This window comes from Ctenopharyngodon idella, chromosome 2 (genome assembly GCF_019924925.1).
Source record: "Ctenopharyngodon idella isolate HZGC_01 chromosome 2, HZGC01, whole genome shotgun sequence".
NCBI classification, from domain to species: domain Eukaryota; kingdom Metazoa; phylum Chordata; class Actinopteri; order Cypriniformes; family Xenocyprididae; genus Ctenopharyngodon; species Ctenopharyngodon idella.
The window spans coordinates 12,052,163-12,078,251 of NC_067221.1; the positions used below are offsets into that span (position 1 = coordinate 12,052,163).

A 26,089-nucleotide genomic window follows, 5' to 3' on the forward strand; every position below is an offset into this window, starting at 1 on the left:
TTGCTTCATAAAATTAAGGTTGAACCACTGTAGTCACATTTTAATGATGTCTTTGCTACCTTTCTGGGCCTTGAACGTAGTAATTGCATTGCTTTCTATGGGGGATCAGTAATCTCTCAGATTTCATCAAAAATATCTTAATTTGTGTTCCAAAAATAAACAAAGGTCTTACGGGTTTGATACGACATAAAGGTGAGTAATTAATGACAGAATTTTAATTTTTGGGTCTAAAATAAACTGTTTTCAACACTGATAATAATACAAGATGTTTCTTGAGTGCCAAATCAGCATATTAGAATGATTAATGAAGGACCATGTGACACTGAAGAATGAAATAATGTCTGCTGAAAATTCAGCTTTGCTATCACAGAAATAAATTACATTTTAAAATAAACTTCTCAACGGTAGTGTAAATATACAGTAAAAACTGCCACATGCCTAATCTTTTTTTTTTTTCTTCTGAGACCGAAAATGACTACAAGAAGCCATAGGCCCCAGTCAGGCAGAACGCGTTTTTCAGGTCTGAAAACACAAGGCGCACCGCACTGCCTTCTTTTGGTTGATTTTTTTTTAGAAAAAAAGAGCAGTGCACTGCGATTTTTTTATGTTGCTAGGCAACCACTGAATTAGCTGTCCTGTCAGTGTAGCGCGAGCGCTCTGTGGTTTGCTGTTAAACTGTCATATTATGTACTTGCGGTTTGTGAAGTCATACAGCTCCGGGTAACCCGCGACAGCCACAACAAGTTTCTCCTCCATCATTGCAATGTTCAAGCAACTGTAAACGTTCGTCGGCACAACGGAAAGCCCGCCTCTCCATTCATTCGATTGGACAATGGGAAAAACCGTGAATGACGTATGCTCAGAGTTGCTTTTTTTTTCAACTTCAGGCGCTCAGAGCGCTCCTGTGAAAATGCGAGGCGCCTGGGGCGCATAAACAGCACTCAAAACGCTCACTGCCAATAGAAAACAATTTTTAAAAGGCGCCTCTCACTGCAAAAAGTGCATTCTGTCTAATCGGGGCCATACTCTACCTTTTTGAGTATGACTGTTCCTTCTTGTGTGTCCTTATTGCTGTAAATATCAAACATGGAGCCCCCGTCACCAGGAACGATGCTATATTCCACTTCAGCATTCTTCCCAGAGTCCAGGTCATGAGCTTTGACCCTTCCCACCGATGAGCCCACAGGTGAAGATTCAAGAACACGCAAGTGAAAGATACCTGTTGAAGTTCACGAACAACTTTATCAGTGATAAACTCTCCCCTCAGGAATAGTCATAACACTTATTTAGACATCACTCTGAGAGGTAGTTAACAATAATCATCCACTAATCACTTCAGCAGCTCTGGAGAAAAGTGCTGGAATGCTAATCACATTTGCAAATTCAGCTCTGTTTAGTTGTTTGTGTTTGGCAAGAGCCCTTGAGGTCTTAATCATGGCCAATTGTAAATCTGAGGTTCTTCTCGGGTCACGCATTACTGTTCAGTCTCTGTTTTGAAGAAAGCCCCTCTTTGCTATCAGTGCCTGCCATTAACTGAATTAAACAATTCAAATAATGGACTGACTCATGTTTAAGGTTTCCACAGAGCAAAGCAAATATGAAACCAGATTAAATTCACATTAAGATAAACCCCAGGGATAAACTGCTGCTGATATAGAAATGCTGACAGTATACTGTTAAGCCTCAGGGTGCTCTATAATGATTCCTGAACATTTAGAAACATCTGTTTTTGAACATACTTTTAGAAAACCGTGGTGGGTTGTCGTTGACATCACGGAGAGTGATATTGATGGTAGTGGTCCCGGCTAAACCCCCAAGCTGACCGCCCATGTCCTTAGCCTGTATGGCCACCTGGTACATTTCTTTAACCTCCCTATCCATATTTGGTAAGGCAACTCTTATGACCCCTGAGACAGAGAAGAAAGAGAAACAGAGAGACAGCATGTAAGAACATACAAATTTTACCACAAATATATTGAAAAGATACAAATTTAATATTACACAGTACAAATGATTTTTACGTAAACAATGTAAATATTGGTTAAAAAAGATTTTTTTTATTATACTTGTGTAATCAACAAGTACAGAAGATGAGATGGATTAGTTCAAATAGGCCTACACCTGAAAATATTTCTTTGTAGTTCAGTCAAAATATGGACGTAGTGTCCGTGACGTCACCCGTAGGTTTCTGAAGAGCATTTTTAAAACCTAAAGCTGGCCGTTGCCATCTTGGCAGCGCGTCACCGCTCGTCACTCTCAGATAACAGAAAATGGGCAAAGAGGCTGGACGTGGGTGGAGCTGAGGTGACATGACGGCAACAGACAAATGGCTAGTGGTGACAGCAGCGCCAATCCACCTATCACTCAAGTGGCAGCGCCCTTAATTATGCAGAACTTTAAGGCTTAATACAATTTAAACGGATGAGTTATAAAAAATTCACCCCCCTCACAGTTGTCATGAAGGGCAAAATTAGCTATATAGACCAAAACCACAATTTGTACCAGGCTGTAAACATGTTTCTTTCTGCTGTAAAGTTGGACATTTTAACATGGGGCTCAATGAGATTCTGCTATAGCCCAAGCTTTACTCACCCTCAAGCCATCCTAGGTGTATATGACTTTCTTGTTCCTGATGAACATAATCAAAGAAATATTAATAAATATCCTGACGCATCTGAAGTGAAGCGTTTGTGTAAAAAAAATATCCATATTTAAACAAGTTATGAAGTCAAGTATCGAGCTTCCGCCAGACCGCCTTCCGTATTCAACGTACGAAGAAAGTGTAAAACTCTTGCAGTTCACAACGCTTATGCTACATTATGCGCCTTCCCTATTAAACTTATGGAAAAAGTATGATTGATGCGACACCAGTTTACACTTTCTTAGTAACCTGTATGCGGAAGGCGGTCTGGTGGTAGCTCGATATTTGACTTCATAACTTGTTAAATATGGATATTGTTTTATACAAACGCATCGCTTTGTTTCAGAAGGCCTTTATTAACCCTGTGGAGCCGTGTGGAGCACATATTTATGATGGGTGCATGTGGATGGAAGCACTTTCTTCAGCTCATACTCATTGAACTCTATCACTGCCATTATAAAGCTCGGATGCGTCAGGATATTTATTTCTGCAATTATGTTCATCAGAAAGAAGAAAGTCATATACACCTAGGATGGCTTGAGGGTGAGTAAAGCTTGGGTTAATTTTCATTTCAAAGTGAACTAATCCTTTAATATGGGTTAACCATTTGCTTATTTTATTTTTATTGTTGCTTTTGAGTTTGTTCTCATGTTTAGTAACTTGCTACCATTCTGTGTTTGATATTCCAAGTGTTAAGGTCTATATCAGAGTATTTAATGAGTGTGCATGTGATGTGTTTACACAGATGGCGTTTTTGCTGTTAAAAACGCAAGATGCAGATCAGTTGAACGGAAAAAAACAGCTAGAGACACGCCTTTTAAAAGTTGAATTTTTTTTAACTGCAGTTTTAGAACGCTGACATGCTGCAAAAGACGTTAGACACGAGATGCGAGAGCAACGGTTAACGACGTCCATCTGGTGAGTGTTTACATTGAAAAACAGTGGAAAAGTAGCATAGTCGAATGGAAAAAACGCATTCTGTGTAAACTGACCCTAAAAGATAGTCTCACCCTGCATGTCTGTGATGGCAAAACTATAAAAAAAGCCATAAAATATAATTTTTCAGCAGCCATTACTCCAGTCTTTAGTGCCACAATCCTTAAGAAATCATCCTAATATGCTGATTTGGTGCTCAAGAAACATCTATTATTTACTATTAAAGTTGAAAACAGTTGTGCTGCTTAATATTTTCGTGAAAACTGTAACACTTTTTTCAGGATTATCTGATAAATAGAAAGTTCAAAAGAAAATGTATTTGAAATATAGCAATGTAAAATAATGTAACATTTTGATCAATTTAATACTGAATAAATGTAACGAGGAGTCAGAAGCCATGGGATCCATGTGCAGCTTTATTGTAGATAATCGTAGAACAGGCAAGGGTAAATCACGGGCAACAGCAGTATCACAGGCAAGGCAGAATCGTAACAAAGAGACAGGCACAGGGTTGGGGCAGGCAGCAAACAGAACAGACAATATCCAGATAATCAGGCAGAAGGTCAGTTGGGCAGGCAGCAAAACGTCGTAACAGTATAAACAATCTGAGGTCATACACGAAGAAACAATATACATGGAAAAATGCTCAGAAATGTCAGCCATGGCAAAACAAGACTTTGCAGTGTGTGAGTGAGAGAGTGCGTGTTTTATAGTCCACCGGATGGGGATCAGGTGAGCGCGTAATCAGCGCCAGGCAGTGGGTGATGGGAAATGAAGTCCAAAAGGGTTAGAACTCCGGTGAGGGAGCCCTCAGGTGGTGATCGGAGGGAGTCACAGAGGCCGAATTCGTGACAACAAAAGTATTCATTTAAAAGAAAAATACTAACCTCAAAATATTGAACAGCAGTATACTTCCCTAATATATAGATATATTGCATGTTGCACACAAAAGTTCTTTCTCGATAAGATTTAATCTGACTGCCTGGTTTTAAGTAACTTAGTAACCTAGAGTAGTTAGTGACATCAAATCTAAAACAAGAATAGTTAAAGGTGCAATATGTAAGAATTTTGCAGTAAAATATTTAAAAACCATTAGGCCAGTGTTATATATTTTGTTCACTTGAGTACTTACAATATCCCAAATGTTTGCAACTATTTGTAAATCGTGAGAAAATTGCAATTTTAACCAAGGCTCCGGGACGTGTGAGGAGTCGCCTGTCAATTGCATCATCCCCGCGTTACCCTCGGTTTACGGTTTTATTTTGTAGAAACCATGGAAACACCAAAGACCCTTTAATATGTTATGTTTTAATAGACAAGGGAACAACTTTTGATATATTTATAGACAGAAAACTAATTATTGTTATATAGATCAACACGTTTAGTCTTATTGTTTAAATCTAATTTTCTTGATTTTTTGCGAGTACCATGCTTTACCATGCCTCAGAGAAAAACACTATTTTGTCAAGTATCTAACATAGCATAATCAGATGCAGCTTTATTTTTAGTAACAGTAATACAGCATTTTCTCCATCATACATTACGTTTTAAAATTAATTGCATGCCATTTATCAACACAAGCCATCCAGCATTTAACATGATATTCTAAAATCGATCTAGCTTACTGCAGTGTGTAACAAGTGTCTTACAGCAGCCACCGAGCGAAGACACAGAGTAACGTTATAACATTTTCAACACACTCAAATGTATCTAATATGATAAACAGAGCTGTGTTACCTCATACTCATGACCAGAAAAGCGGAAGCGGCGCCGGCGACTGTGACATAATAAAAGTTTGGCTGCTCGTGAGGCGTGTGTTGCGCAATCACTCCAGCGGCCTCGTTCAGCTCCCACAACACTCGGTCCTGCTCTGCTTCATACTACAGTAACAATAATAATCTCATCCATGAACATGATTTCTTCCCGAGTCCTATCCCAATTGTTTTCCACCGGCTGTGAGGTGAAGACCACATGTCCCAAGATTCCGCGCTCAAACTTGCCGTCATCAAGCTACGCCTTTGTTTTGAATAGGTCTCTAGCGACCTCTAGCGGACAGAAAATATTACATATTGCACCTTTAATAGTTCATTATGAATGTACACAAAATGATATAAAACATAATAATGTCACATTTACTAAATAATTAAGTAAAATCAATGAAACTGTCGCAATCGGTTTTAAGAACAGCTCGATTCCCTTCTGATGGATGTAAAAGACCTACAGCGATATAAAGAATTAAACAGGCCTTCATTAATCTGTGCTGCAATGCTTTTGTGAGCTGTATCACGAAAAGGCAAACCTTTGACATTCTTCTAAAGACTAATCAATCCTAATAGCTCCCCTCTCAAAGGAGCTACTTTTTGATCAGCAGATGACAGCATGACACGAGGTGAATAAAATGCCAAAGGCAAAGCAGTAGAAATGCTTTGAGCAGAGCGGTGAGCTCAACTCAGTAGAATGCAAAAGACCATGTGTTAAATAACAACCACCCAAAAATCAACTATCCCTCACCTGTCTTGGGGTCAACAGAGAAGTAGGGCTGCCCATGAAGGATGCTGTATACAATCCGCGCGCTGTTTCCATAAGTGGGGTCATCAGCATCAGTGGCGGTTATTTGTGTAACATATGTGCCTGATCATGAAAGAGACCATAAGAGGCCATCAAATGACACATAATGATGAATACAGACCATATTAATAATCCTGAGACACTTCCTAGAAAAGAAAAGTAAATGCAAATGTACTTGTGTACTTAATGTTTCATACTGCAATTGTAAATAGGCATGCATTGTGTAACAGATTTATGGTTTATGTTTGTCTCAATTTGTTTAATCATGTGTCACTCAGCCAGAGGAGAAAGGACTCCTTGCTGAGTCTTGGTTCCTCCAAGGGTTTCTTCCACATCCACTTAAATAACTCGGAGAGTTTTTCCTTGTCAGTGTCGCCTATGGCTTGCTTACTGAAAGTTGTAAAGCAGTATTCTTTGTAAAGCTGCTTTAGAACGATGTGTATTAAAAGCGCTAAAAAGATATACTGTATAATGATAGGTTTTATATCTATAATATAAATTTGTACTTCATCACATTAGATATCACTATGATGTATATGAATATATGAAGAGCAGAAATCACAAATTTAAAGCGGTATATATTGCTAAATAATTTTATTGTCATGCTTTTTTAAACTAACAAATTCATATATTTTCTTGCCAATTTATGTTCATCAGTTGCACTAGGGTACAAATCTAAAAAATGGGCTTGAAAGTGATCAATTCAAAATATTGTTTAGAAATATAATAGTCAGAAGAATTGAGAATTGTGAATGCTTAATAAGGGGAAATGCAGTGTTCAACAGCATTTGGGATTAGCTATCAGACCATTTATTTAGTTGTCTGGCCAGCTGGTCCCCCAGCCTGGGCAGCTGAAAAGTGCCCAAAAGCCTTCTAAAACCATCAAAACAGACCAGCTTAACCAGCTTGGCCAGGCTGGGAGATGAATTAACCACCTTAGGCTGGTTTAAGCTGTTTTTGCAGCAGGGATAAATCAGTGCAGTTAATTACTAAGAGCAACAGACTAATGTCTAATGTCTTTCACTGACCTTGAATATGTATGTGAACAATAAAGAAGAAGAGTTCAGATCATCACATCAAGACTTACTTTAAAGCAGCATGCTTTGAGGCCAGGATTTTCCAACAGTATCAAACACCCAACCATCTGGGACATAATGAGAAGTGAACTCACCGACGGGTGACATCTCTGGGACGCTGGCAGAGTATGGGCCCTCCAGGAACCTTGGCTCATTGTCATTGATGTCCTGGACTTTGATAATAAACTCCGACTCAGGCTCTAAGGGTCTGCCTGTGAGCACGTCCACAGCCTGCGCTCTCAGTGTGTAATAAGGCTTCTCTTCTCGGTCCAGGCTCCTTAAGGCATGGATGTCTCCAGTGCTTGGCTCGATGGTGAAAATAGAGCCAACTCCTTCACCTGAGAGTGTGTATTTCACCATACTATCTCCCTTATCCAGGTCAGAGTGAAGCTGAAATGTGAAAAGAGACCATGAGAAATCTCACTGGGAGCTGGTGAGTAAATTATTACTCATTACTGTAATAAGATATGCAAATATATGCAAATACAATAATCAGCCAACAAAAACCAGAGACATTTGTGTTACAAGACATAATCATTTATAAAACACAAATCTAGCATATCCAATGAGAAATTGTAATATTTTATCCATTTACTTACAGTAAATCAGATTTGGCCTATCCAAACCAATCCTATTTCAATCTCTGATCATGTGACTACATGTTGGCTAACATGTGGGTGGCATATCATTACCCATACAGTTTGAGAATGTCAAAAGAGGATTCATGTGGATAACCTTCAGTTATTTATTTTCTGTTAGCGCCTCAACAACATTGATTTATTTACAGCATGGATATTCTTCAGCTGAATATATTATGGCTTTACTGGAGGTTTTATATAATTTCTTTTTTTAGACAAGATAAACAATTACTAAATAAAAGATTACAAAACATAAGGAACCTAAGATAATAGAGTGTTGCAGGAAACTGTTATCTTTTCAACTCAGAGGAAGCGTGAAGAAACACTGAATTTTTCAACTAGGGTGAAAGTGAGTTTGATCCTCTGACTGGAAGAGAAGGATTAAGTTTGAAGTTCTCGGATTAATACTCTGAAAAGAAAAAAAGAAAAAAATCACTGATTAAATGTGCAAGGATGCACAATGATCAAAACGGAAGAAGAACTCTGTACTGCTAAATCCTGCCATCCTGCCAAGTTCTTGCATGGCAGAGTAACTAATAAAAAAAGCACATTAGATAGGGTACAACAGGCCATCAAATGATTCACTTTAGCAGATAGCAGATAATCCATGAGCTACAACCCAGTATTGAAAGAGCTAATCTGTGTCGAGTTACAGTTTTATCACTAATCTTTTATGAATGCCAATGAGGCCAATAAATTAAAAGTACACTATCCTAAAATGGTGACCGCCAATGGCTGTATAGCAGTACATGTTCTCACAAAATGTGTTTAGATGTAAGGACGATGCTGAGTGATGACCGTAAAATACCAAGAAAAAAGGCAAGGCTATCAAGAAGCGTTGTTTTCTACTGAAAAGGTCATACTTAGAAAGAAAACGTGACAGTGAGGTAATATATCCTCACTGCAAAGGGCAAACAAGAAGTGTGCCTTGCTTCACATGAAAAAAATAAAGACAAAAAGAACACTTGCAGAAATCTTTGACTGCTAGAATTGAAAAATTCATAATCAACTTGAGTCTAATTGTCGGTGTATCTGCAATAATAATTGTACTTTATTCACAAAATAATGGTAATAACTCCGCAAAGCATTCAAATTAGAATCCAATTAAAGGCTTTCTTGTGCTTTCTTTCATCTGAAATGTCATATATTTGACCACAACCTGCAAACAGGCAGTTCGGACTGCTACACCAGTTAGCACACAAGTTATATGATCCATTATTTTTCTACAATTGGCTCATACTGAGAAAAAAAAAAAAAAAAAAAAAAAAGATTTACTGAGCGCTCAACATTCTCAACCTTTAAATATTGTTGCAGTTGATGGATAGTAAGGCTGACATTTATTCAGACTGACCCATTCATTTTTAAACAGAATACATAGTTACTGAAAGAAGCATATAATGTGCAATGTACAGTGTAAGCACAAAGCACACAAAGAAAAAATTTTTTTTCCCACATTTCATTGTTTTTCTTGCTTGCTCTAATTAAACTTTTCCTGTCATGTAACTTTGATGTAACATTTCATGTGCGGCGTCACTTTAATTGTGGCAGCAGCTCAAACATTATGTGACGGAATGTGTTATAATTTCCCAAGGTGCCACCTCTGATCACAGTCTTTCCCAACTAATCATTACAGATATGGCAGGTGTGAAGCCACAATTGCAAAGTTTAAAGTGTTGTGATCTAATGAAAATGCACTGGGAAATACAGTGTGAAGTTTGCAGTGTGTCTGGCAGAACACAGTGAATCTAAATTTCCTTCACACATCAGTGCTGGGTAATAACTAACACTACTAAATTAACTAATTTAACTACATTTTTCAGCAACACAATCAAATTTTGCTTTACAGCCAAATAAGCTGAGGTAATAATCAAACAGGTTCTCTTGTAGTGTTTCATTGTAACAGACTGCTTCAAGTAAATTAATTATATTCACATCTTTAGTAATGGTTGAGAAAATTATAAAATAACAGTGATGATAAAATGTTAACAACTGTTAACAATTTATCTTTAAATAGCAGCTTGCTCATCTGATGCCAACATGAGCATCATCCATGTAATTCATAAGTAGCCTGTAAGCCATATTCTTCCAGTGACCTGAGTTAAAGGAGGTTATAGCCAACAAACTCTATTTATAGTGACAGGCTAACATATTTGTTTGCAATTAAGGTTTTATTCACTCTTGCTACAGCTGTTCTCAGGTTATATAAATCAGAGGTTACGGGCAAGGCTCTTCTGTGTCATTTGACTGATCTTGAGTGAAAAAGAGTGAGTTGTTTTTCAATGTGTTGCAGCCACAGAAGTAGAGGTGGCATGTGGTTGAATACCTGTGACAAGCTCCTGTCTCCTAATGTACATCCGCACTGACAGCTCTCCGTTAGGCCACACTGATTGCACTGGCATTGACTGCAGACTATTTAATTTAGCTCTGATCCCATTTAAGCTGAAGGTGCTCAATTCCAACCTCTTTTGTAGAGGACCTTGATATTGAATTTTCAGCCTGGGATACAATATGGAGCCCTTTTAACCTTCTCCCTTTGCTGTGAATACTAATTAAATGGTTTCAGATTATACCATCCACATTTTTATGTTTGACAATGTAACAATTTTGGTGCATGAGAACATGTCCCATCTTCTTCTTCTTCTTCTTTCGGCTTCTCCCTTCAGGGGTCACCACAGCGAATCATCTCTCTCCACCTATCCCTATCTTCTGCATCCTCAACACTTGCATCCACTAGCTTCATATCCTCATTTATTACATCCCATAAGAACATGTCCCATATACAGAAAAAATGATTGTGTGGACTACTGTCCAACCCGATCTCACGGCAATATGTATATATTTTACAAGGTGGCTAATTCGTACGAAATTGTACGATCTCACTCATACAATTCATACGTTTTTTTGCTAAATCGTACGTATTTTTCGAGTTGCCAAATTCGTATGCATTCATACGAATGACCTACCCCTAACCCAACCCCTAAACCTACCCATCACTGGGGTTTAGACAAATCGTATGAATTTGTAGAAGTAAGGTTGTACAAATTCGTACGAATTAGCCACCTTGTAAAATATATACAAACATGTGAGATAGTGTTGGATCGTCAGTTTGTTTGGTTGGTGTAAAATCACTTTTCTGTTTGAATATATTACCTTCAGAGAGCAGCTTGCATTCTTCACTTCTCTTGCAAATTTACGGCAATCAAACGTTTTTGCCATTCTGTTATTTGGCAGGAAATCCGAAGAAACAAATTTTAAAATAACACTTTAAAACTGCTGCCTTCTCCTCCAGAGTTGTTACCTACATGTAGCTACAATGGTAAACATCTGCTGCTACATAGATATGTACACGTAGATGCCACATTCAACCACTCCAGACACGTTGGCACGCCCGCCATCTTGGATCGGTCAGCGTGTTATCACTCACAGTAAAAATCAATGAAGCCACAAAATTGCGCAGCTTCTGGTTGTGAAACCACCGAGATTTAAATTCCCAAAGGAAATAAATAACCTTTCACAGGGGAGAATGTGTTAGTTTGTGTTCGTTTTTATATGTATGAACTTAAATTTACAGGTTTTTACTTTTTTAATGTTTTTACTTTTACTATGGTAACTTTTTAATGTTGTATTAGCTGACGCCTTTGTCTTGTTGTATCGTGTTAGTTTAGCAAAATAATCTGCGGAAGTCTATTGCAGGTTTAGATATTCATACATACATGTCTAACTACGGTTACAGACTTTCAGTAAACTTGCTTTCGAATGTTCACGGACTGGCTTTGGCTGGTCCAATATGGTGGACGACTTACGTATAACGGCCCATAGAAACAGCCATTGATGAGGCATGCCATTTAATGAGGCATCTATGTATATATATATCCATTTCTCTCTATCTCCATTGCACAATGTGGTTGCTCAAACCATGAACCATGTTATGTGGTTGCCTACAAATAATATTTACTTTCAAGCAACCAAAAACTGGTCATGAACATAGAAGGAAAGATAAAAGAAGAAAAAGAATAACTAGAAGCAGCGGGTTCTAGTTCAAGCCTTTGAACTCCCCCACAGTTTTATTCACAATCTATTCTCAATACCTTTGGCCCTAAGCATCGCTCTGAGAATCAATATCTTCTTACCTTTCCGACATACTGTGGATCAGATCCCATGTATTCCTCTAGAACAAAGAACTGGTTCCACACCCATCCTCTCTTGACTCTGTGAACTCCCATCATGCCATGTTTCCTATGTGCCATTAGGTTCCTGTGCTGCTCCTTCCCCATCCTGCTCTGGGATGAAGAGTGGAGGGGAGAAACAAAGCTTTTGTCTAAGAGGCACCAGAGGAAGAGCAGCAGACAGTTCCCCATGAGCATTGGAACAACCTTTAGGTGCAAAGATGGACACAGGTGACTTTTATAGTGAAGGCAAAGAAGCGATGAATCCAAAGCCTTGGCGGGACGGAACAACTAACATCCATGGAATTCCTGGGGTGCTTGAAATTTTAGTTAACCACCTGCAAGAGAAAAGAAGCAAAGGTACTTTAAATCAATGAGATTATGAGGATTTGTAGGAGTGTCTGGGTATCATGTTGGCATGCAATGAAAGCAGAAGAAGGCCACACTGTCTGTTATGTTTTCATCTTTGCAGTGTAAATCTTTTTCTGTTCAGCTACAATGTAATCTCACTTGAAGGGCTTTACAAATACAGGAAATCTGAGCAAATTGGCTCACTCGAGTTCGTTTAGCACATTTTAGCACTGGGAGGTCTGAGAAACAAGCATGTAAAAAAGACTGCAAGAACGAGGGAGTTTGGCAAGAGTTGAACAACTGTTGGCAGACCTCCAGGACTATGCTGGATGTGCAATTCTGTGCTCATTTTCAGTGCATTAGTTTTGAAAATGAGGTGGTCCCACTTGAATAGTAGGGTTGTTTTGACCACAGATGGTAAGTCACAGGAAGCACAAGCCAGTCCAGATGCTTAGGGTCACAAATCAGACAACTTTTCTCTTAATCACCCTCTAAATGGAAAGAACCTGAATAATTATGTACAAGAGGACTATCCATCACTGTTGTACCAATTGCTATGAGAATTAAGGCAATATATCAGGCCACTATAGAAAATGCAACCAATAGCTTAAAAATGTTGATTAGGTAGAAGATGGAGATATTTCTAATTAATTTAATACTGTGACTGGAGGTAAGATATAAAATAAGGCCACCTTAAGACTTTGCCACTCCTTTTTAATGCAACATATCCCCCGCTGGTTCTAAAGTTACTGAGTGAAGCTGTTCATATCAGTAAATCAATAAGAGGCTAGAGAACAAATAACAGAGCTTATTTATTATTCTAAATAAATACACAATAAATATATTCTCAAATCTCCAACTCTTATTAAAAGAAATAGAAACAGGAGACCTATGTGAGACAGAATGAAGACAATGACACTGGGTTATTCTTCAAGTATACAATATACATACATATAGTGGCTATGGGAAATGATACAACACTTCCACCACCACACACTTAAAACAAAGCTACAATTAAATGCTGATCTTCACTGACTCTTTCTGCAGGTTATATTGGTACGCCAGTGAATCAATTGCTCTAGCGATTCGTTCAGGAACGAAACAATGGACTAGCTATACACGGAATACCATAATCATATTCTTACTATATTTTATTTAGATACGGTAGGAAGAGTATACCTATGTAGTATGCTACAATAATGCACTATTTCGAACACCGCGACTGTATTTATAAATCATTAAATCATTCACTCAAACGCTTCTTTCATAAACACAGATTCAAAACAAAAGAAATGAACGTCTTGATGAGTGAGTCATTGAATCATTTGCTCATCTGATTCGTTTAAAACACTGATTCAATTAGAATGCCACTGCTGTGTACTGCTCGAAGCAATGGTTATGTGGACAAAGAAACTGGAGATACTGTGTCTAAAATGTAACTTAATATTAACTTCTTGTTTATTCAACAATTGTATAAAAGCAATATCACACAGTTACAAATGTTTAAAAAAAAAAAAAACAGACTCAGAAGGAGAATCTGCCACTAGAAATACCATGAATGTAATTATACATATTATCTAGTTATATGTGTAATATAAGATGTTCATTAAAGTGCCCCTATTATGGATTTTTAAAAATTACCTTTCATGTAGTGTGTAACATAGCTCTAAGTGAATGAAAACAACCTGCAAAGTCTGAAAGTGCACCGTATATAATGTTGTCTCTCAAAAGTAAGAGTCGACTCTGAGTCAATTAAACGAGTCGTTTGTAAAACGAATCCCAAGCCATTTCGTTGTGACGTCACAACGAAACATTAGCATATTGCCCTCCCACTTGTCGCGCGCACAGACGCCAGGGAAAATTCATTTTTTCAACAATACCAATCTTTTGTTGTGTTCCCGTCATTTTACTGATGACTGCTTCTCAAACCTCAAGGAGTTTAATGCAGGATTCACAAAACACTTGATCTTAAAATATGGATTAATGACTAGTTTATTTGGACCAGCTTGCTCCTCTGAATCTTAACCTGTAAGTATGATTAATAATTGATGTTCACATTTTCTAGCGATTGTTCAAAATTCGTAGTTTTGTATGTTATGTTGTGTAACATACACCCTAGTCTGTCTCCTGCTAACCAGCTAACTCACGTTTCTGTAGTTCTACTATTCAGATGTGGGTCCAATATTGTCTAAAAACAGAGGACCGTTCTGTTCTGTTAATGTCCCAAATAGAAGGTAACGTTCTTATGTGACCATAAAATAACCAAAATGGAACGTCCCCCTAAAGTCATATAAGGAACCTTGAACTGCAGCACTTTCATTCCTTTCGTGTTCTATAAAGGTTCGGAATTTTCGTCACCTTTAGAGAACTTTTAGGGAATGTTGCGCAATGTTACAAGAACGTCGCCTTCTACGTGGGCAGTTTCTGGTTGATCGACTACTTTAGACGTATCATTGTTGGACTCAAGCTCAAATTGATACGGTAAAATCGATGCTGTCTTTTCTGTCCATATTGTATACAATGTATTGCGAATTGATAGCTGTCATTCAGTTATGGCAATGGGCGAGCAGTAAACCAATCACAAAGGATTGGGTCATCTGACCAATCAGAGCAGTGTAGGCTCATGGAAAGGAGGGGTTTAGAGATAGTGATTCTTTGAACTGCTTCTAACGAACTGTTTACAAACCGTTGAAAACTCAGGTGAAATTAAATGTATATTATGAGAAAACGAAAGTGTTTTTTGACCTTGGCATGCATGTAAACCTGTTGTAGGAGACTCCCAAAACAATATTAGGAACCTTAAAAAGGCATAATAGGGGCACTTTAAATAAATTAAATTATTACATTTTTATTTATATCAGTGCGTCACTAGCCTATTTAAACTGTAAAGGTAAGGATTAGTTAAAACATGAGAAGCACGTTGCAGTGATTTCATAACACTGGCAAGGGAGGGATGAGATAAAACAATATTTCCCCATACTCTCACAGGACTTATTTTCTCCCGCCCTCTCAAACCCTTATGTTATACCTGCTACAGTACATACTGTGCCCCAACTGAATATATGGGTTTAATATTTCTACAACATGCACAAGTCTGACAGTATGGGAGATGAAATATGTTTTACTTACAAGTGATTTTATGCTGCAACATGCAAAAAAATCTATGTAGATAAAGAGGGCAGGACAACAAATAGTATGAGATGAGTGCAACATCAATTGCCAGACAGACCACCAAGCAGAGCAAATGATTGCAGTACGAATCCCTGGGGACCTCTTGTGTGCCGTAGTAGTGAGATGTCTTATGGTTGGCAGGGCATTGTGTCTCTGCAGCAATATTATTATTCCCCACAGAGAAACCTCAGCAATTGTCTCAACACTTAACAAGCTCAAAGACCTCAAATGCAGTGTACCCAGAAAGAGCACTTTCAGTGTCTGTCCAAAGGTCATCACACAATAAAACTATGCCCTCATTATTTTGAACTTTTTTTTCTTGTTGACTATGAAAGTTTATTGCCAGTCTGTGGCAAATTAATGAACTGGTGTATTCTGGCTGACATGATGTAAGGTGATGTGAGTGAACTTTACTCTCTGGTTCTGTTGCTGAATAAACATGCAACATTCTAGCATGCATCACCCAGAAGATTCACTGAAATTGCGCTGTCATATCACGTTAGAAACGGAGGCCTGTTAGCAGAGGCTGTGGACACAGAAACTAGACACACAACAAAACGATGTCTCAGAGAAAGGACAGAGAGATACACACGTACATATCTCCATTGAAAGTGGTAAATACAGTGTATGTGAAATTATACTCTTAAATATGTTCTCGGTACTGTTTTACAAGCCTAACAGCACTGTGCCTAGGTTCTTCAGAGCAGAGAAAGATATGCAAATAAGGGAAATCATATAATTAAATCTTAAAACTTCATTCAACAATGTAAAGTTGAGAATTCCCCTGTGATTAAAGGGGATTCCAATTACCAATCACGTTAGCTCCGTAAAGCTCATCCAATTGAAAGCCTACAAGTTTAGACACATGGATTAGGCTACAGTATAGAAAGAGGACAGTCGGTATTAGCATTTGGGCTTAAAGGCGACATGAAACAGTTACGATAGTTTTTTCTTCCCTTTTGTAACGTATTATCCGAGAGATGGCTTCTCGATCAAGAAAAAAATGTATGGCGATGGGACTTGATTTTGTACATCGGGAATTGATTAGATTGTTGTGGTTTACTATTGCTGTGATGATCTCATGTGAATAAGACGTGCCTTCACATCTGTAAACACAGATAAATAATTTATAATAAACACTGCAATATTCCATAAAAACAAGAATTGTTCGTTTTGATTTTGTGGTGACTAATAAAACATGACAAAGAGCACAAAGATTACAGTATAAACCTCAGAAGAGTATGTATGCACTTTCTTCTCTCAGGTAAATATCTCTTTTGAGCTCCAGTTGTCAGACAGTCAGAAAGGCAGTTCTCACATGATTGATTTGGAGATGTAAGCCTAAAATATACCTACCTCAATGTATTATTCTTAATTTATTATTATTATTCATAATAATTCTAATTTTATAATTTCTATCTTGATTAATTTTGTTATAATGCATTCTTTTGCACTTACTGGGCAACCAGGTATGGCAGCCGCCATATAACATTCGCAATTGACGGCCCTGCATTACACCAGTAAGTGGAGGCAAGTGACTGCCACGTACACACTGTAAGTTTCAGGAGTGACAACCGCATTTAAATGCGGGAGTGAATCCCCTAAATTATCATTACATGTGTGTACACGACTCCCTCTCCCTCTTGATTGACAGCTTGGAAACCACAGCGACGTCCTGGCGTCTCTCGTGTTTGGTATCCATTATTGTGACCAAAGTAATATTACATTGATAAAACACTCGTTATTTTCAGCAGTTTAACTAAACACACTAACACAGTCGACGGAGGCGTCGTTGTTTATGCTTGTACAGCCTGTTTCACACAGAGCGCGCTCTTTCTGTGTTGCCATGATCACTCATTATAAACGTTTTCGGGCTTGTTGTTTAAGCTCTTCTCATAAAGCTAACGGGTTATGGAGTTATTAAAGTGTGCAGAAATGAATCGTGATATTTTGGTGTTATTTTCAGCATAAAGCATTTGGATTTATTTCGGTTTATTATGGGCTTATTCTTGTTCGCTGATTTTTCTAGCAAGATCTGGCAACTCGAAGGAGTCAGGGCTCATGCTTCCCAACTCCCTGTGATTCACCGCGCATAGAGAGACACATCTCCGATGAACGTTAAACGTAATTAACAACTAGTTGTTCAGTTCGGTTCCGTACACACTGCGTGGAATTTCTGTAAACGCGGCTGTCACTACCTGTATTTTTCGGGAGTTAATTCGGTTGTAGAATGCGGTTGTCACTCCCGTATTTTACTGAACTGTGTGTACAGAACGCGATTAAGCACTAAAAGGTGAACTGACAACCGAATTTAGCTGCAGTGTGTACGTGCCCCCATGAGTGAATAACTTATTCAACCGACAGCTGACAGTTGACAACTGACATAGCGACAGCTGAGTGAGTGCATGAAGTGTCTTAATAGGGTAGAAACTTTTTGTTATAGGCCTACTAGTTGAAACTCTTCACATCCTGATAGCAATCAATAATAGAAGTGGTCTAAATATTAAAACATGTACATATCCTTTGTGGAAGTCTCAGGACAAAAAATGTTCGGTCTGAAAGCATCACATCACACGTCATCAGCGCCTTCAGACAGCAAACGAGCGCCAAAAACAAACAGCAGCCGCCTTTACAGTTCCTCTTAAACCAAAATGAACTTATGCTGCATTTACGCCATGTTGTAAACGTAATTATGACATGGCAACCCGTGACGTTCCCGTACCCGGAGCTGTTCGCCACCTCAGACTCGGATTTATGCGTTTCCATGTCAACACTATCAACTGCAAAATGAATCTGCAGCAGTCCGGTGGTACAAGTAAGAGCTCTGTAAGTTGTTTACGTTCATTATTATTGTAATGTTATCCACTGTGTGTGTTCTTGTGTGTTGGAAGGAGGCGTGGCTTTGGAGAGTGCTCTGAAGTAAGGTGAGATGCTTTCAAAGCCTCTGCCTGGCTACTATCAGCCATGGAAGTACCCTAGCTTGAAGCCACAACTGAACAACTAACCAAAAAGAGTTTGCAAGCAAAAAGAGTAAGCAACAGTGCCCATAATAAAACACAAATCAAAATAGTTTGCATCACATTGCTGTTCATTGACTAGGGTCACAAAACACCCTGCTGAAAAAAACAAAACAAAACAAAACAGCTGGTTTGCTCGCAAAGAAGTTTCTCAGGTGAACAAAACATTTGTGAGAGAACGCAAAAGCATTGACATATAATTTTTTCCTCCCATCTCATATTTTTTCCATCACCATGTCTCTTTAGAATAGTAGAATAGAGTGCTGCAAGGGTGACGTATTTTTGTAGGCCAAAACCCGGAAACCAGTTAGCATTTTAGCACTTCCGGTTTCAGTGGGTTTTTTAAAATGATATTTCCACGTTTTATTCAACTACATAAAATGCATCAGTTTGCCCCCTTGTGATTTTTATTAAAGCTTTTACTTATCTTGAAAAAAGGCAGTTGCTAACAAGTAGCTAGATGGGACTAGAGAGGTTGTCGGGAATAATAAATTTCATCACGCTGAACAAGTAAACTCATCTTACTACATGATGTTTTATTAACAAAGTTCGGGAGGAGCACGTTCAGATAATCTATCTAACCAATCAGTGCAAGAGGAGGCATTTATAGCCGAATTACTTCAGTTCCAAAACAGTTTTCCAGCATCCCACCTCCACCCCAACGCCTTACTCTCCCAACCATCCCTCAGACAGCAGATTATATGTAAGTATGAACAAGTGAATTACTAGTTACAGTACAGCCTTATTGTGTTTATAATCGTGCTCTTCCAAACTCTTCTAACTCAAACTTTCAGGGAAAATGTTTTTTAAATAAAGACTGAAAGAGTTGACGGAAGCTTAATGGTGGTGACATTGATGCCTTGCGAATGTGGTGTGGTTAATTAATAGCCTATGTTTAGCTTTTTACTTCTGCCGATTGAATTTAGACTCCAAAAGTTGTGTTTTCACTTGTGAAGAAAAAGATTATCATGATGGACAAAATGTGTAATAATCATAAACTTTTTTTGGTCACAGAGCTTATTTTCTGCAATAATCCAAAAGCCAATGGAAAAATCCTATTGGCTTTCTGTCAGGGGAACCAAGGTGATACTAACTTCCGGGTTGGCCTACAAAAATACATCATCACTGCAGCACTCTGTAGCACTTAAGTTGTGAATTGTGGCGCACCTAACAATGGATACACACTGGATACACTGGATACTTGCTTGGATGCACACTCTGTGACTTGACTTCTTTTGGAACTATTTTCATTGACAAAAAAATAGACATACTGTAGGTTATTTTATGTTATTTCTTGTTTATTGAACTCTATAAAAGCATTCATGAATCTTGTTGGTTAGAATAACACAGCTTCATGTTGCAATACAGTATTTCTTATTTACAAGTCATTCAGATACTCTTTCAGTAAATGGTAAACTAACTTGCAAAGTGTGTGAGTCTGAGAGAGAATATTGGTCATTTTTCCTCCAAAGCACTATGATACTCAAGAGTAATAGACATAAGGGTAAACAGCATATTTCATTTGACACAAGCATAAATAAGGTTTCGAGGGATAGATAAGAGTCAATATATTGTACTGTTGTGTATCGAGTGTTCAGCCAGAGAAACATCAAATAGCAAATTTCCAGTTGACAAGAAACTGAAAACATGGGTTGTAAATATTAGATAAGAGCTAGAACCTTAAGACAGAACAATATACTGAAGGCATTAAATTAAAAATGGCATCTACCCTGAATAATGTCTGTTGGTGCTTCACAGTTGTGTATAGTGGGGAAAGGCAACAGTGTAACATGTCAAAGTACATTTAAAGATTTGCCTTTGGTGATTTTTTTTTTTTTTTTTTTTTTTCAACAGATGGTATACTATCTATGTATTTATTTATTTTTCTTTTACTTTTGTTTATCACGTTGTGGATTTATTCATTCCTTCTGCCCTGACACCTTCTCTGAAATTGGATAAATTGCCTCATGTATTAACTGCCCTTGGCCGACTGTAGCCCCTCAGAGAAAACATTCAAATCCCTTTTTCATTTGTGCACAACAAGAGGGCATGGCAGACACAACATGGTTCACCCAGCAGAACTTAGAAGTGCACTTCACAGGGCCAAGTCTTTTGATTCTCAGGGCATTTTGAAAATAGATGCGTGGGTGTGCATGCAAGTTGTGCATTTCGTGACTTTAGAGCACATGGGTTTTTGAACTCTGTGTTCTTTTGCTTGTATTATTATATGTATGTCTGCCCTCTCATGCTCTACTGCTCTCTTTCTTGCATGAGTGATCATCATATTTAGAGGTTGCATTAACATTTACCCATAGGGATGAGAAAAGTGAAATTTTATACGCAATAAGGTTATTTGTACAGAAAAAATGTTGAATTTTTAATAGAGTGAATTTATACTAATTACTAATCCTCCAGATAACACAGGAACTCCTAATATAATATGTATGTAAAACACAAGAGCATAGACAAATGTATGTCACAAATGCCATTTTATTAGCATGATTAATTAGTGAATGGGATGGGGGGGTATGATTTATTACAAACTTTAGTTGTATGTCATTAAGCCTTGACCAAACATCTGTTCATCTCACTTCGGTGTGAGCCTTCACCGATATTTAAACCCTTACAAATTGCTTAATTGTGCCTGTAATCCATTTATAATGACCATCCTTTTTCACAATGAGACTTTTGTGAACATCGGAATTGATAAATTATAAATTAAAGTGCCCTTATTATGTATTTTTCTTCTGATGTTACCTTTTTTGTAGTGTGTAATTTAGCTGTTTGTAAATGTAAAAGGTCTGCAAAGTTTCAAAGATCAAAGTGCACAATAAATCTCCCAAAAGAAAGAACCAGATTCCGCCTGAAACTAGGGCTGCACGATTAATTGAAATTAAACCGCATACAATTTTTATGCGCAGCTTGTCAGTGAAGCGTCTGTAATCAACAGTAAATGCTGCTTCATCCGAAAGCCAGAGGGCGCTCTCGCGTAGAAACTCCAAATATGCCCCGCAGAAGTATGATAACGCATGTCATTCCAGGAAATCCCTATGGATGTCATTCTATCATTCTATCAGAAGATTGAAACGCTTTGATTAAACATGACTAATAAACACACGACTACGACAATATATGGTTTTTATGAGTTCTTCAAGCGTTCTTGGGTATTTTCATGATAATAAAGTATATTTATACTTGAATGCTAATCGACATAACCTTTATCACTGTATAGAATACTATGAAATAATATGTTGTGTGCCTTATTCTGTGTAAGAAGCCACATCGTCTCAAAGAAGGATGCTCATTTGTCATTATGAAGTGAGTTTGGAGTAAAAATGTTATTAAATGTTGTCTTTTGTTGGACAAGAGGTTCATAAATGCTTCTAATGTTTGGAAAGATGTTTGACAGGAGTTGCTTTTTCAAAAGCACGTTATAAGCGACTCAAACTCGCAGTGCTTTCAGATGGAGCAGCATTTACTACTGATCACAAAGCCGTGCTTCACTGACGCATAAAAAAATAATCGCAGTCTTTGCGACTTCATTATCGTAATAAGCCAAATCAGTTTAAGTGCAAATTCACATGTCACAGGCGTCCAGAGCTGAAATTCACATATGGTAATGGACGTTTCATTTCCGACACATGCTGTAAATGATAGACCAATCACAACAGACTAGGCCATCTGACAAATCAGAGCAAGATAGGCTTTCGGAAAGGAGGGGTTTAGAGAGATGAAATCCTTTATCGAACTGTTTCATATTGTGAGAAAATAGATGATGCTGCAATGCAATATATATTATGAGAAAATTAAAAGTGTTTTTTGACCTTTGATGCATGTTAACCTATTGTAGGAGACCAAAATTGGGATCCTTTAAAAAGGGATGTATGGCACTTTTAGAAAAAGATATACATTGGAGAAATCTTACTATGGTCCATAAAAATGCTTCTTGCTGCTCCTTATTTTTTCTCTCTGATATCATGTGCTGGCCAAAACAGTATGCTCTTTCCTCCCCAAGGCTGAATGATTTTCAGCATCCACACTCGCAAATATTTTTATTTAACTGAGCTTCTAGCTGCTGCAATGTTTTTTTTTTTTTCTTCTTTTTTTTTTTTCTTTGATATGATAGGAATGTTTTGTTTTGTTTTTGTTTGTTTGTTTTTTGCAGTAGATGAAAGGGTTTTTCTCTATCATTGTGCACAAAGGCATGTGTATAGATACATGCTACAAACTATATTTATTATTATTTTTTTCCAAATTGATTTTTTAACTGATTTGAAAGATTAACATGAATGTGTTTTGCTTTAATGACATCATTTGAGCTCCATAAACTCCACAAGTTTGTCAAACCTGATGTTCTTCAGCATGTTTTAAAATGATCCAAAGAGCATCAAGGAGATTCAACTTTCGTCTGTACAAGTAGTTCACAAGATCAATATCACAAAATTGCTTATTAGATTAGTGACCTATAAAATAGTTCAGAATCTGAAACGTTTATTGTTCTTTTTACGTCATACCCTTTTTTTTCCCCGGTTTAAATTAAATTTTGAGTCCCAGATTTTTACTGTGGTCAGACATTGTGGTCACCACATTTGGGAACACAAAATAAACTACAATGTCTACTTGTGTAGTTAAATAAATTGCTATTAAAAGTACAATATATTATGTATATATGGCTTTTGCTGCCAGATTACATTTCTGGCACATACAGGAGTGTATGTGTGTTTTTTGAAGTGTTTGTTCTGATAACCTGGTTATGATTCAGGTTGATTTGAGCATTAATTCCCTCATGGTTTTGGAAGAGCAGACATTCATGGCCCTTGAAACCTAGTTGTTCCATATACACCCTGCACAATGTCATGATGATTTCTTATTCTGTTGTGTTTGGAACAGTAGAGTGATTTATCATACCTTGAGTTTCATGGCCGATATCGAATTTTGACCAACATCCAGCAAAAGACTGATTGGTACTAAGACCTAGTTGGTACTTAACTGGTACTTACTTCTTTTTTTAAATCTTCTTTTTTTGTTCCACAGAAGAAAGAAAATCATACAGGTTTGGAAAGACATGAAGGTGAGTAAATGATGACAGAATTTTCATTTTTGGTTGAACCACCCCTTTATAAATTATGTAGAAGAAAAAAAATATATACATATTGAATTTTTCCTGAATTAACTATTTTTTAATTGCATCTATGTATCTATTCTTGTGTCTATGAAAAATTAAATGTAAAATATTTACAATGAAAATATTGTAAATTATAAGTTATTATAAAATGAAAAAAAAGGAAAAACATATTTTTAAATATCTCTCTTTTCTCTACCTCTCTCTCATTGCGTGTCTCTCATTCTGTATTTAGCAGCCACATTAATGCAGGCTGTGGTAAATAAAGAGATGTGTTTAATTGTGCTGTTGTCCTCTGAGTCTGAGATCCAATGAAACGCTGTGTCTAATCTCATATTCACAGAGTTATTGGCCCTTCCAGATGAAGCCCAAGAGAGCAACCTAGGCACTGATGTACTGCCATTTGAAGGTCTGAACACACATGGCTGATGTTAAGACCATGAACAATGGCTTTCCATGTGGACTATTATCAGCCGAGGTGAGATGTTGAAAGCTGTGCCATTGGGAAATGGAGAACAAATGTTATTGTGTGTTAATTTACTGCCAAAACAATGTAGAATGGATTTCTTTGTCAAATGCAAATATGTACATTCCACTGTTTTTAATATGCAAACAATGGGGTAATTACACAAACACACAGGAATACAAAAAATCAAACACAATAACAGTCTAGTCCATCTTAGGGGCCCTTTCAAACATAGAATCATCCATCATTGTTATATAGAGTGGCATGAGGCAACTCAGATAGTATACTGATGCTTGGGCAGAACATTGTGATTCTAAATGTAGTTTAAAGGAAATGACTGAAGATTTCAGACATCTGTCTGTACAGACTTTTGTCCCCTCTGGCTTGTGCAGTGTCATTATTTGTTTAGTTAACTTCTTTGTTTGATACCTGAAACAAGGTTCTGCACTGACAATATGACAGTACAACGTGCATTTGTTTGCCATTTTTATTCTGAGTTTGCTTTCCAACCCCGTTGCTCTGAAGATAAAATGCCTGATGTTAAAATTCATGAAGATCTTTGAACCATACGCAGTCTTTCTGTGCGAAATCTTAAAGGGACAGTTCACGCAAAAATGAAAAGTCATTTACTCACTCTCATATTTTTCCAAACCTGTATGACTTCCTTTTTTCTGTGGAACACAAAGATTTTTTGGAAGTCAATGGGGACCCTATTGGCTTTGATTGTAGGGACAAAAAAGCTCTGAGACATTTTTCAAAGTATCATCTTTTTTTTTCTGCAGAAGAGAGAAAATCATACAGATTTAGAACAACATGAGGGTGAGTAAATGATGGCAGAATTTATTACTATCCCTCTACATATATACAGTAATTTATACTTAAATATCAGAAGAAATTCATCGCAAATCATTTCTTATTCATAACAGCACTCACTTAGAATAAATATTTAACCTATCACCAGTGCATCTCCAAGAACTGACCCCTAGCATCTGCTTAATGTCCGCAAGCTGCCCATCACATGCTTCAGTTAGATCTCAATAACACACTGACACATTACGCATGTCTATATGAGCACTTGTCTTTAACGGATGTGTCTCATTCCAGAGTGACAATAAAAAGTGGCAGACTCAAATTCTCTGAATGACGATCGCACAACAACTGCAGAAGCTCCCCATTGGCAATTCAGTTTTTTTCACAGCTTATAGTTTGTTTTCACTTCACATTTAATCTGAAAGAAATTCTCTTTGTCGTCACTTTACAACAGTCTGCTTAGTCAGAAATTGGCACGTACCTTCCAAACGTCCCACAAAGTCTCCCGAGGATTAAAGCTGCACAATCCAGACCTCCAGTAGCTATTGCAATAAACTCTTCGGTCTTGCACGCGTTTCTGGTCCTCTCCTCAATCACTCTCTGTAATGCGCTCACCCTCTCGCTCTCTCTTTGGCTCTCTTTAACTTGCCCTCTCTCTCTCTAACACACTGTTTCTCCCTTTCTCATCTGAGCATTGTGCAGAGCTCTGTGAAAACAGAATGAGGGGGAGAGCAAAGCGCTTGCTGAATTCAGTATTCACCCCTGCAGTGTCAAGGGGACAGAGAAGAGAGAGAGAGGGAGAGAGAGAGGCTGGCTGCTGTAATGCTCATGTGCGCTCAGGACTGATGCTCTCGGTATAGGGTGCCTGTGGGTGTCAGGGGCTGCTCGTCTGCCGTTACACCCCTCCCAGAGATTGGCTCTCCTCCCCCTTTAAATTGCCAGATTAATGCGGGTCCCACCAGTGCTAAACATAGTCGGCGTAGTCAGCTTTGTGTTCAGGGGATATAAAGCTGTTCAATGAGCGAGGATTTTTGTTACATTGACTTGTTTATACCCTGCTCATGAATGTCGAAAGTTGGTATATTCTCAATCTTAAGTATTCTCGCTAATTCACTGTTCCTACTGTG

At 37.8% G+C, this 26,089-nt stretch overlaps 1 protein-coding gene across 1 annotated transcript in view; it reads right to left on the reverse strand.

Moving 5' to 3' along the window:
- The window catches only part of cdh12a (cadherin 12, type 2a (N-cadherin 2)), a 48,022-nt gene extending 22,233 nt beyond the window's left edge, over positions 1–25,789 (reverse strand). The window contains exons 1-6 of the mRNA XM_051878240.1: positions 25,444–25,789; positions 11,990–12,363; positions 7,317–7,611; positions 6,089–6,208; positions 1,740–1,907; positions 1,032–1,219 (exon numbers count right to left, since the gene is read on the reverse strand). Coding sequence (XP_051734200.1) covers positions 1,032–1,219; positions 1,740–1,907; positions 6,089–6,208; positions 7,317–7,611; positions 11,990–12,223 — 1,005 coding nt within the window. The 5' untranslated portion in view covers positions 12,224–12,363; positions 25,444–25,789. The remainder of the gene's footprint in view (positions 1–1,031; positions 1,220–1,739; positions 1,908–6,088; positions 6,209–7,316; positions 7,612–11,989; positions 12,364–25,443) is intronic.
- Between the last annotated feature and the right edge of the window lie 300 nt (positions 25,790–26,089).